This window comes from Tetrao urogallus (genome assembly GCF_951394365.1).
Source record: "Tetrao urogallus genome assembly, chromosome: 1".
Classification (NCBI taxonomy): Eukaryota; Metazoa; Chordata; class Aves; order Galliformes; family Phasianidae; genus Tetrao; species Tetrao urogallus.
Window position 1 is genome coordinate 1,365,042 of NC_136813.1, and position 12,951 is coordinate 1,377,992.

At 52.6% G+C, this 12,951-nt stretch overlaps 1 protein-coding gene across 2 annotated transcripts in view; it reads right to left on the reverse strand.

Annotated features, from left to right (window-relative positions):
- Positions 1-361: 361 nt before the first annotated feature.
- The window catches only part of FAM168A (family with sequence similarity 168 member A), a gene marked incomplete at both ends in the record, with an annotated part of 73,852 nt that continues 61,262 nt past the window's right edge, over positions 362-12,951 (reverse strand). Inside the window, 4 exons of one of the 2 annotated variants that reach the window (XM_079542978.1) lie at positions 362-474; positions 1,605-1,779; positions 3,859-4,001; positions 8,886-9,011. In XM_079542978.1, coding sequence (XP_079399104.1) covers positions 362-474; positions 1,605-1,779; positions 3,859-4,001; positions 8,886-9,011 — 557 coding nt within the window. The remainder of the gene's footprint in view (positions 475-1,604; positions 1,780-3,858; positions 4,002-8,885; positions 9,012-12,951) is intronic. The other variant, XM_079542977.1, reaches the window with a different exon arrangement.

Here is a 12,951-nt window from a genome sequence, read left to right on the forward strand (position 1 = left end):
TCTTTGTCCTGTGCACTCAGTATGCACGAAATGCATCACTTGCTCACAGGTAACGCCTGGCAGTGGGCAGCAGGACCTCTATGACCACCCAATGCCCAATGACCGTGTCCCCAAGTGCCACATCCCCATGGTTCTGAGGATGGGCACCCCACCACTCTGTGGGCAGCCCATGCCAGTGCTTGTCTGCTCTTTGGAGAAGAGATTGGGAAGAAATTCTTCCCAATTTACAACCTAACATCCACTTAGAGCATCCCCTGGGCAAGCAGCCTGCAGGAGGGGCTGCCCATGGTTCCGTCCCCGTGTCCCAGAGGCAGAAGGAGGGCAGTTCTCCTGCAGCACTTACATGACTTGGCCAGTGGGTTTACCAGTGCGGCGGTACGTAGCTGTAGGTGGGGGTTCCTTGAGCCCGGTACGTTGGCACAGAAACTGGATGTGCTCCGATGGCAGTGTGTTGTGGGGTGGTCAACAAGGTTCCTGCAGCGACAGCGAGGAGAAAAGCTTGGCGTGAAGGCATCATGGCACAAGGGGGGTGAGAAGGGATCGCTGTAACTCAGCACCGCGTGCAAGAGGCTTTGGAGAGCCCCGAGGAGCAGAGCCCAGAGAGCCCAGGGGCACACCAGGAGCATCCCCTCCTCTCTGAGCCACGATATGTTGGGGATTCCAAGTGAGAACGTGCCCGGTGCCTTCAGCAGACACAAAAATGGCACTGGAATGCCATTTAGGCACTGGAATGGATGCCCAGGGAGGTGGTGGAGTCACCGAGCCTGGGGGTGTTCAAGGAAAGGCTGGATGTTGTGTTGAGGGACGTGGTTTAGTGGGAGCTGTTGGGAATAGGTGAACGGTTGGACTGGATGAGCTTTGAGGTCTTTTCCAACCTTGGTGATTCTCAATGGAGAATACGGTCTCAAATGTCTCTGCTCTAAGAGTAACAGGCTGCTCTTCAGGGCATCCCACATGCATTAATTAGATCTGCCCACTTCTCAGTGCAAGCAACACTAGTAAATATCTTGGAGTGGTTCTTGTGAAGCGCAGGCTGCAATCCCTCCGTGTAACAGGGAGTCAACAGAGCCCTATTTCTCCACTAATGCAGATGCAAATGGGTGAACAATGCGTAATTCAGTGCACAATGCTATGAATTGTTTTGTGCAGAACTGCTGAGGAGCGAAATACAAGGTCTGGAAAAAAAAAATGGCCCATAGCCTTGCTCAGTGCCTTCATGTGTCATCAGTTAATCACGTTTTACCAGGGCTGAAATAACCCTGTGCATACAACACACAGGATTTGAGAGTGATGTGTAAACCAAGGTTAATGCTCGTTTCATTGTGTGCAGCAGGAGCAGAAGCGTCTTAACAAAGAGCTCGAGGGTAGAGATGCAACTGTGGGTGGAGAAGGGCAAGCTTGGCTGTTGCCTTGTTTGTGGAACAGAGTGCAGAAGCGTGTCCCTCTAGGGCACAGCAAATGGAAGAGCTCCTCTGCGACCTCACGGGTGATATCAGCATAAGGTGCAAACGAATTGGTTTCTGCCGGCGTGCGTTGCTTGGGTTCGTCCCATCCAAGAGATGAACCCACTGCTGTGGATCTGCGGGGCCAGGGAAGCTTCTTACCTGCTGACATGGCCATGGTGGTACCAGCGACCATCCCCATGGCCACGCCGTTGGTCCGGGGCGCAGCGACGGGGGCCGGGTAGATGGCCGACGGGATGCTGTTGGGCTGAACCACAGTGGTGTGATGGATAACGTGGGGCTGTGCCGCGTACACTGGCTGGGTGTAATAAGCTCCCTGTTTGAGGAAGGGAAAACACTCTGTCGTCCCACAGAAAGCCCACGTCCTGTGCATGTATTGGCACGGCTGGTCTCAATGGATGGGGCACCCACAGCTTCGAGGCACCGAAGAGAAACCCCCGATCCACATTTTTTCCCATTCTCTAGAAGTTCTCCCAGCCTCCACCCCTTTCCCCCAGGACAATTTCAAACAGAAGGATTTATTTATTCCTCCAACGGGAATGGGGTTGGCATCACAAGCCAACCCCAGTGCCATAAGCACTGGAATGGGCTTCCCAAGGAGGTGGTTGAGTCACCATCCCTGAATGTGTCTAAAAACCATTTGGGTGTGGTGCTCGGGGACGTGATTTAGAGGAGGGTTGTTAGGGTAGGATGGCTGGATGCAGTTGGACTTGATGATCTTTAATGTCTTTTCCAACCTGAGCAATTCTATGATTCTACGATCGTGGGTAGGGGGCACGGCTGCAATGGGTCAGCTGGGTTGGACTCGATGGAAAAAGCAGTCTTTCCCAACCTTAACGATGCCACACTTCATGCTGCATGATTTGATGGGATGAAATGGGGCTGGGTCCAAAATATATTGGCTGCTGGCATGCAAAATGAGCAAGAGATGGAAAGAAAGGAGGAACTGTGGCCGCATCTGATCCCAAAGGGCCAACGTCGGCACGGGAAGCGGGCAGACAAAAGGGAGCACCGTCTCCTCGGGTTTCCAAAGGGAGACAGAGGGGCTCTGAAACCTGGGCTGCTGAGACCCGAGGGAGTTGGAAACAAGGGGGAGAAAATGGGTGGGAGGAAAAGAAAGGAGTCAGCAGAGAAAGCCCCACATCCCATGTAACGGCGATCCCGAAACGTGAGCAGTGCAGTGCTGCGAGAACAGGGAAGGTCAGAAGGATCAGAGGGCTGAGAACAATGAGAGGAGATCTTATTGCAGTTTGGGGCAGGCGTGGGAGAAGCCCTACAGGTATGGATGAAGGGGGGAAAGGAGAAATGGATGAACTATCAGATTACTTCTTCCTTTCAGGCTGATAGGGCAGACTGTAGGCACACTGCATTACACTGGGGAAGGGAAGAACTTGCCAAGAGAGATGAGGAAGGGGACAGAAATCAGCCAGAAACCTTTCTGGTAGAGCAGAGCACAGAGCAGCTGACACCCTTGCTGGGATGGTGTCACTGGGATGCAGCTGCACGCCCAGCTCAGGATCAGGACAGGACACAGCCTTCAATGGATAAATACTGGTGAAGGGTGGATGGTTGGGCTGGGAGATCTTGGAGGTATTTTCCAACCTTGGTGAGTCTACGATCCTATGATTCAGCTTTCCCCTGCCTGTGCTCATCTCAGCAGCCAGCATCTTCCTTGCAAAGTGCCTGTGCTCAACACCAGGTTCCATTGGTTCCAGCGCAGCAGGGGTCAGCCCATAGAGTTAAGTCCCAGTGGTGGCAAAGAGCAGCCTGGGCCTGATGACAAAACTGCTGCCAGCTTTTGTGCCAGCTGATGGGGAGCACGACAGGAACCAGCAGAGAGCACCTGAGCACACGTCTGACCCCAACAGCTTCCCCTGTGCTCAGCTAATGGAAACTAAGTGGACAAAATGGAGCAGAGGAGATGCTTCGGACTCAACCTGGCATGGAGGAACCAGGTCACGGCTGCAGGAGAAGTCCTATTTGCCATTTAAGTGGAAGGAAAAAAGCCAGGAAAGCTGCAGGGCCAGAGAGCTGCAGGGAGCTCATTATCTCCTGCAGGAAGGGGCAGCAAGGAGATTATTGGAGGACACCTGTCCAACATGGGGTCTTGGCTGTGGTGCATGCCTGGAGGCAGTGGCAATGTTGGAAGAGGGAAGATGGCACTGGGAGCCCAGCCAGGTGCTCAGGGACACAAATCTGGGCCATGCTGGTGAAGGTGACACAGGGGGCTGTGCCATGGGAAGCAGGAGGGCAAGGCATGGAGATGCCACTGGGAAGGGGACCTCATGTATGACATTGACGGCCGAGCCCCAACATTCAGGTGTGGGATTTGGGGAGGCAAGGACTCCAGGGAAGATATCAGGTGGTGGTGGGAGATGCAGAGTGAGGCACGTACCTGGGTGTACAGGTTCTGCTGTGGGTAGGCACTTCTGATGGGGTACATAGCAGTTTGGTACGGATTCGGAGACGGAGAGTAGGGAGGAGGCGCGTTGTTGCTCTGGGTTGGTGGGACCTTGTAGGGAGTCCCTGCAGTGTACCCTGGCAAAGAAAGACCAAAGGAGAGGAGGTGAGGGGGAGGTTTGCTCCTGGTGAGACAGCCACAGGCCTTACAACTTTGGCCCCAGGTCCTGCTGCCCCCTGGAGCTTGGCTGGGAGAGATGCTGTTGGTAGGAGGGATGCAGCTGCAGCATCACTTAGAGCAAAGGGGATGGACTGTGGGGCAGGAGGGAGTCTTATCAGGGGGAAAAACAGCCTCCCAGCTGAGAGAAGCTGCCAAGGGCAGCACCAGCATCACAAACATCCAACCCCCACGCTCACAAACCACTGCAACCACTGCTACCCAGTGCAGGACCCTTCCTCTGGCTCTTCCCTCTGCAAAATAGGGCATCCAGCTTCAAATCCGCTGCCTGGAGGTATTCAGGTGTCAGCAGCATTCCGAGGGCTGGATACGGTTGTTCTTGCCTGGAAAGGGCTGCACTCTGTCCTCCAAATTGCTGCCTACATGAGGTCGATGAGCCCCAACATCTCAGCACAAAAAAGGCAATGCACGGCCCCACAGGACTCCATGCAGCCTGGGGCTGCAGAATCAGACTCACTTGCATGTCTCAATAGCTCTGGTTCCTGAAATTAAGTTTCTTCCCCGCTCTCCTCCCCATGTTTTTGTCCTCTCACCTTTCCTGCTAGAGGTGCAGTGGATAAAAGAACTTTACTGCTGTGGGATCTCACTTCACAGGGCAGCACTGCTGTCACATCCCCCCAAAAAGCAGCAAGAGGAGGGGAAGGCTCCCCTTCCATTCAGCTGTGGGGCTGTGCCACCCAGTTTCTCTCCAGGTATGTCAGCAGAGAGCAAGCTCTATAGCTGCATGGTACTGTGATGGCATTGTCAGTGTTCAAGCAACCAGAAAGCAAATGCCCAAGCCCACAAACCCACTGTGCTGGTCCCTTCATGTCCCTAAGAACCTACTGGGGATGTGAGGCTTGTTTATCACCACCAAAAGAGTCCCTGTGCCTCCAAAGGTGCCCTCAGGACAACAGCTGCTCCTCCAAAAACTTTGTATCTGCAGGCTCTGTGCACTGGTGACAAGAGCAGCAAGTCTGCTCCGTAGCCATTAGGAAAAGCCATTAGCTCTGTAGTGAGTGCACACTGCTGAGCTCTAAGGAAAGTATTTGATAGGTGCTGAGCTGATGAATTAAGATGAAGAATCCATCCCAAAATGAGGAAATCCATCCCAAACAAGATGGGGAAATCCATCCCAAACAAGGGACACCGTGATCATATTGGCTGAGCTGGCACCTGCTGACCATGGGTGGAGCAAGGAGATGCTGGAGGACTGATTCTCTATTTTTTGTGTTTCCATTCCAGGTGAGAGTTCTCTCCAAGGCTCCAACGCCTCAAAAGTTATTTCGGAGGAAGAGCCCATGATTGCTATGTGCACATCTGTGCTGAAGGGCAGTGTGGCACTTGGGGATGTGGTCGGTAGGGATGGGTTGGGGTTGGGTTGGGTTGGGGTTGGGGTTGGATTGGGGTTGGGTTGGGAGATGGGTTGGGGTTGGGTTGGGAGATGGGTTGGGGTTGGGGTTGGGTTGGGGTTGGGTTTGGGTTGGGTTGGGAGATGGGTTGGGGTTGGGTTGGGGTTGGGTTGGGAGATGGGTTGGGTTGGGGTTGAGTTGGGGTTGGGTTGGGGTTGGGTTGGGAGATGGGTTGGGTTGGGGTTGAGTTGGGGTTGGGTTGGGGTTGGGTTGGGTTGGGGTTGGGAGATGGGTTGGGGTTGGGAGATGGGTTGGGGTTGGGGTTGGGTTGGGGTTGGGCTGGGGTTGGATGGGGGTTGGGTTGGGGTTGAGTTGGGTTGGGGTTCGGTTGAGGTTGCACTTGGGGCTCTTGGAGGTTTCTCCAACCTCAGTGACTGATTCTGTGATTCTACTTCTGAAGTCTCAGTGGCTTTGAGGTCACTCTTGCAGTGAAGGACAAGAAGGAACTCACTCTGCTGATGCCATACAAGGAACAGATCCCACTGGTGGGACAACACCGAATAACATGGTTTAGTGTGAAATACTGGTGGTAGGTGGATGGTTGGACTGGATGATCTTGGAGGTCTTTTCCAACTTGGTGATTCTATGATTCTGTGATTCTCCAGTGCTAAATTGGGGGAAAATCCTCAAGAATTCTTAAAGTCTTAAGTCATCTTTGAGGGCAGATGGGGCCCATGGGTCCCGAACACTGAGTAGGATGGAGAGGAGAAATTCAAGGCTCAGCAGAGTGGTAACACACCCCAACACTCAGACATAATGAACCCATCAGCACTCAACACAGCAATTAATGAAGGTCAAGATTTCAAGTTTGCTAATACTCAGTGTGAAGATAACAAGGAGTTTTCCAGGGACTGCAAACAGCATCTTGCGGCCTTCTGAGCGCTGCAGATTTGGAATAAAAGTGTTAATTAAACACAAAGGGTCTGATTCCCTTCCTGAGACTTATAGCAGAGTGCATAACAGAATGGAATAGAGAGGGGGAACCCTGTGCTGGAGCTTCTGTGTGCTGGAGGGTCTACGGGGAGAACTCCATCCTGTTGTAGGACCAACACGAAGAGCTGTAGGGCAGCAGCAAGGAGCTGTACGGTGATGAGGAGCTGTAGGGCCACCATGAGGAGGTACAGGGCCATGAGGAGCTCTAAAGCCATGAGGGGCTGTAGGGACACCATGAGGAGCACTAGGGCCATGAGGAGCTGTAGGAACACCATGTGGAGCTGTAGGGCCATGAGGGGCTGTAGGTCCATGAGGGGCTGTAAGGCCATGAGGGGCTGTAAGGCCATCACAAGGAGCTGTAGAGCCACCATGAGCAGATGTGGGGCCATGAGGAGCCATAGGGCCACTACGAGGAGCTGTAGGACCTTGAGGAGCTGTAAGGCCATGAGGAGTTGTAGGGTCATGAGGGACTGTAGAGACATGAGGAAATGTTGGGCCATGAGGATTTGTAGGGCCATGAGGAGTTGTAGAGCCATCACAAGGAGCTGTAAGGCCACCACAAGGAGCTGTAGGACCATGAGGAGCTGTAGGGCCACAAGGCCAACCCTCAGCCCACTCCGAATGCAGAATGGACCTTGCTGCAGTTTCCCCACTGCTGAATGACAATTTAACTGCTACATTAAAAAAGGTGTTAAACACAACAGCCCAGGCAGATGCAACCCTCATTCTTTATAAAACAATGGGGAAAAAAGCGAGCAATCCACACTGGCTTGCAGGTAAAAGCAGCTCATAGCCAAGTTTTAACGTCACATAATGATTTGTGCTCCTCTCAGACACGCATGTCTGACAGCTAATTTTAAAGCCTGATTATGACAACCTCAGGGGGATTAGGAGTTCACCCAGCCCATGCTGTGGTTCCACAGAGGGCTGGGATTTTAATAAAAAGCAATAGCAAGCGTAGGAGCTCCAGCTCCTATTAAAATTGCTGATTAAATGCTTCACACCACCCCAGAAATCTCAACCCCACGGATCCTACAGTGCAAAATTGCACTGAATTGCACAAATTTTTATCCTAAGGGTGATGGGGAATGAGGGGAGGTGAGGATGAAAGCTCTGTGCTGAGTTCTGCACCATTCACCCCAGGAGCATGACTGCAGGAATGTGATGCTTTGTTGATGATGCCCATGGAAAGCTCTTAAGGTCTGGAGCACAGCGCTGTGGGAATGGCTGAGAGAACTGGGACGGGTCAGTGTGGAGCTCAGGGGAGACCTTATGGCCCTACAACTCCTGAAAGGAGGTTGTGGTGGGGGGAGGGATCAGCTCCCAGGTAACAGAAACAGAGGAGCTGGAAGGCCATGAAAGGTTGTAGGGTCATGAGGGGCTGTAGGGCCATGAGGGGCTGTAGGGCCATGAGGGCTTGTAGGGCCATGAAAGCTGTAGGGCCATGAGGGGCTGTAGGGCCAAGAGGGGCTATAGGGCCATGAAGGGCTGTAGGCCATGAGGGCTGTAGGGCCATGAGGGGCTGTATGGCCATGAGGGGCTATAGGGCCAAGAGGGGCTGTAGGGCCATGAGGGGCTATAGGGCCATGAGGGGCTATAGGGCCATGAGGGGCTGTAGGGCCATGAGGGGCTGTAGAGCCATGAGGGGCTGTAGGGCCATGAGGGGCTGTAGAGCCATGAGGGGCTGTAGGGCCATGAGGGGCTGTAGAGCCATGAGGGGCTGTAGAGCCATGAGGGGCTATAGGGCCATGAGGGGCTGTAGGGCCATGAGGGGCTGTAGGGCCATGAGGGGCTGTAGGGCCATGAGGGGCTGTAGAGCCATGAGGGGCTGTAGGGCCATGAGGGCTGTAGGGCCATGGGGGGCTGTAGGGCCATGGGGGGCTGTAGGGCCACGAGGGGCTGTAGGACCCCATTTCCCATTTCCCCATTCCTGTCCTCACCCCTTTGCTTCCATCATTACCACCAAGGCTCCTCACCACCTTCTTCATCCCACTCTTTTCCCCCAAATCCTTTCCTACTGCGGTACCTGCAGCTCAGCTCCTGTTCCCCTTGATTTTAAGGGAGGAATCTCAACTGCAGCAGCACAATAGGGAGGAAAACCACATCCAGGCATGTGCTGAACTGCAAGGGAAAACTGCTGAGTGACAGCTCAGCTTCTACCAGTTACACTCCGACATTTTAAAAAGCCTCACCATTTGGGCCGCTGAAATTAGGATGCAGAGCCCACATCCCATGTTGGGGTTACAGCCCCTGCTACACAGAATGACAGGGACACCCCTTTTCCATAAGAAAGACTTCCCGACACCCAAACCTCGTGTTGATACGAGAGCAGACACGCTGGGATGGATATTTCACCCACGTGAGATGCTCTGCAGCCTCGCAGAGGGTCACTGAACATCAGAACTAAACCCTCCAGCACAAAACGACTGAGAAAAACCCCAGAAGAAAAGGTTTATTTACTGAATGCTGCAGAAGAAGCCTGATAGGTTCTGTTCTCGGTCCCAGTGTCCACTGGGAGGTGGAAGGTGCCCTCTGTGGCACAGGAGGAGGAGGTCTGTGGCCAGGCTTGCTTCATCAGAAGTGTAGCTTGAGTGAGAAAGAAGAGAAACATTAGAGCAAGGAAGACATGGCCACCCCCATTCAAGGCCCACTGGAACCGCTTTGCTGCCCTCCTTTTTGTTTCCCTTTTAGGACAAATTCATGTAGGAATTTCATACTGGGGTATCCCATGGTGGGTTGGTTTGTGCAGTGCGTTGTAGTGAACTCATCACCTCTTCCATATAACCTCTTCCACAAAACCCATCACCTCTTCCACAAAACCCATCATCCCCTCCACAAAACCCATCATCTCGTCCACAAAACCCATCACCTCCTCCACAAAACCCATCATCCCCTCCACAAAATCCATCATCTCGTCCACAAAACCCATCACCTCTTCCACAAAACCCATCACCCCCTCCACAAAACCCATCACCTCTTCCATAAAACCCATCACCTCTTCCACAAAACCCATCCCCTCCCCACAAAACCCATCACCTCTTCCACAAAACCCATCACCTCTTCCACAAAACCCATCACTTCTTCCACAAAACCCATCACCTCTTCCACAAAACCCATCACCTCCTCCTCAAAACCCATCACCTCCTCCTCAAAACCCATCATCTCCTCCATAAAACCCATCACCTCCTCCATAAAACCCATCACCTCATCCACAAAACCCATCACCTCCCCACTAAACCCATCACCTCATCCACAAAACCCATCACCTCATCCACAAAACCCATCACCTCCCCACTAAACCCATCACCTCCTCCACAAAACCCATCACCTCTTCCACAAAACCCATCACCTCTTCCACAAAACCCATCACCTCCTCCACAAAACCCATCACCTCTTCCACAAAACCCATCATCCCCTCCACAAAACCCATCACCTCTTCCACAAAACCCATCACCTCCTCCACAAAACCCATCACCTCTTCCACAAAACCCATCACCTCCTCCTCAAAACCCATCATCTCCTCCTCAAAACCCATCACCTCATCCACAAAACCCATCATCCCCTCCACAAAACCCATCACCTCTTCCACAAAACCCATCACCTCCTCCTCAAAACCCATCATCCCCTCCACAAAACCCATCACCTCCTCCTCAAAACCCATCCCCTCCCCACAAAACCCATCACCTCCTCCTCAAAACCCATCACCTCTTCCACAAAACCCATCACCTCTTCCACAAAACCCATCACCTCCCCACTAAACCCCACAGAAGTGACCACTCTCCTGAGCCAAGAGACCAGTCTGAAGACCTACACGGGGGACACAGCCAACACAGGTGGATTTGAGGACATCCCTGGGGACATCTCTGGGGACTTATGGCTTTTCAGAGCAGCAGCTTAATGGTTTGATGCAATAAACATGCTGAATCATGACTTCTAGCCAACAGATATGTGACAGTGTGTCTATGTGCATAAGAAGCACTGAAACAAGGCAACACAAGATGCAGCACAAGGCAGGATTGGGTGAGTCCCTGTGCATGGGGACAAGGAACAGCTGTCCCTCATGCTTCTCAGCTGGAAACCCCAGTGAGAGGGGTACAAGGCATTTTATTTGCATTCTAGTCCCATGCGGTGGGTACTGATGCTATGAGCATCCCACCCCATCAACGGGGTCTTTGGAAACTCTGGAAGGAGAGCTGGTAGAAGCATGGATTGGGGTAGTTTTCTCTGCATTCTTGGGATATTCTACCATGCTACGATGCAAGGGCTGCCATTACACTTAAGGTGAAAGCACATCTATGGAGCAAGCAGATCCCTAACAGAGACACTGCCTCTAGGAAAGGCTTAATGGGTATTTTCCTGTTCATTTTTCTTCTGAAACTACGGGGCCGTCCTAGTTTTTATTGCAAGCTCAGCAGCCAGACTCTCTGCACTGGGCTACTCAGCTCCCCACGGCCTCCAGAGCCACAGCACTACGCCAGCTCTGCCCTGCTGTGTGCACACAGAAAGGGGATGAAACCCGAGGGAATGACCCTGCTTGGTCCTACAGGCTGCCATGGGCACGGGGTGCTGGGCCCACGGTTGGACTCGATGACCTCAGTGGTCTCAGCCAACCTCAATGATTCCATGACCAACCGTTCTTAACATTCAAAATCAGATTCACTTTCACCACCCGACCGCACATCCAAGGCTGATGAGACTCATTCATCATCATGAGATCCATTCAGATGGTCTACGGACCCTTCCTCAGCCAATTCCTCTCTCCATGCTGGATCTGCCAAACAGATTGCAATCTGGGGCTGAGCTGGCCAGGAACTTGCAGCTTGATGTCCCTCACACTGAATCACCACGGAGAATCCATCACTTAAAACTGCACAAAAGATGAACTGGAGAGGCATCCAGGAACAGCAGTATCTCCTGTGCACGAAGCTATCGCCCACAGAGGTTTCAATCCAGCCATGACTATCTAACATCTCTGCAGGTCTATCTCCTCCCAGCATCTTCTGGATTTGTTTTAGTCTCTTGCCAACGACTGCAGGGAAAGGACCAAGCAGATGATGCAGTGCACGCTGATGCAATGCTTCCTGCAGGGAGGATGCAGCAGCACAGAGAGCTCACAGCCCCCATCCTATGCCACAGCACAACCCTGCTGACCCCCACCTCGGGGGCTGCTGCTAGAAACATCCATTCTGCTCAGTGCAGGCACTGCAGCAATGGACACGGAGCATTATTCTCTGCTGCATTATTAATGGGCACAGCGAAAGAGAAAAGTGCATGCCCTACTTTCAGCAAAATGAAAAGCAGGCACTGATGAGGAGAGCTGAGACCAGGCGAGCAAGTCGGGAAGGCAGACTGCCTGGGAAGGAACCAGCCTAATGGAGACATACATCATTGTTTTTTTCCTTAAAAACTGCACACAATGATTTTAAGTGCTCAGTTTGACAAGCTTGAAAGGAATTATTTCGGTATTGTCCCCAGATCTATCCAGCCATAGAAGGCACCAGGTTGGCTGAGGATGATTTCCCCCTGGTGAACCCACGCTGACTACTCCTGATAACCTTTTTCTCCCCCAGTTCCTCAGAGATGGCACCCAGAACAAGCTGTTCCATCACCTTCCCAGGGATGGAGGTGAGCCTGGCTGCCTGCAGTTGCCCTTTTTGAAGACTAGTATAATGCTGGCTATCCTCCAGCCTTCAGGCACCTCTCCTGTTCTCCATGACCTCTCAAAAGTGACAGAGGGTGGTTTGGCAGTCACTTCTACCAGTTCAGCACATGTGGGTGCATCCCATCAGGGCCCATGGATTTGGGTGCATCATGTTCCCTTAGACAACCTCTGACCCCTCCAGGGTTTGGGATTCTCGAGGGGCAGTCTCATCACTAAAGACTGAAGCAAAGAAGGCATTCAGGAAGCCCACGCTCAGTCTCCTGTTAGCAGGGCACTCAGCTCATTCAGCAGCAGACCCACGTTTCCCCCAGTCCTCCTTTAAGACACACCTAAAGAAGTCTTTCTTGTTGCCCTTGACTTCCCTCAACACATTTAATTCCAGGTGGGCTCCAGCCTTTCTTGCAGCATCCCTGTAGGCCCTGACAGCATTCTGATATTCCTCCCAAGCAGCCAGATCCCTTCTTCACGTTCCATGGGCTTTTGAATTTTCCCATGAGCTCCTTGCTCATCCATGCAGACCTCCTGCCACCTTTGCCTGATTTCATCCTCTTACAGATGCACTCATCTTGACCTCGGAGGAAGCGATCCTTGAGCAATCAAGACTGGTTCCAGCCATTTCCAATTCTGTCCCTGCTGCTGTTGGATCCGGAGGCGCTGTGGGACTCCAGCCCCTCCCAAAGCCCTCTCCAGGTCTCCACGTGGAGCACTCAGAAGTCTAGAGTGCTAAAATCCTTTAATCCACACGGGTCCCAATGCTGTTTGCATGGGAACCATGAGGTCAACAACAGGCATCAAACACTACCAGCATCCAGCTTGGTGTTGGTGACTGTCACATGGGTACGTGGGGTATAGAAGGCTAAAGCA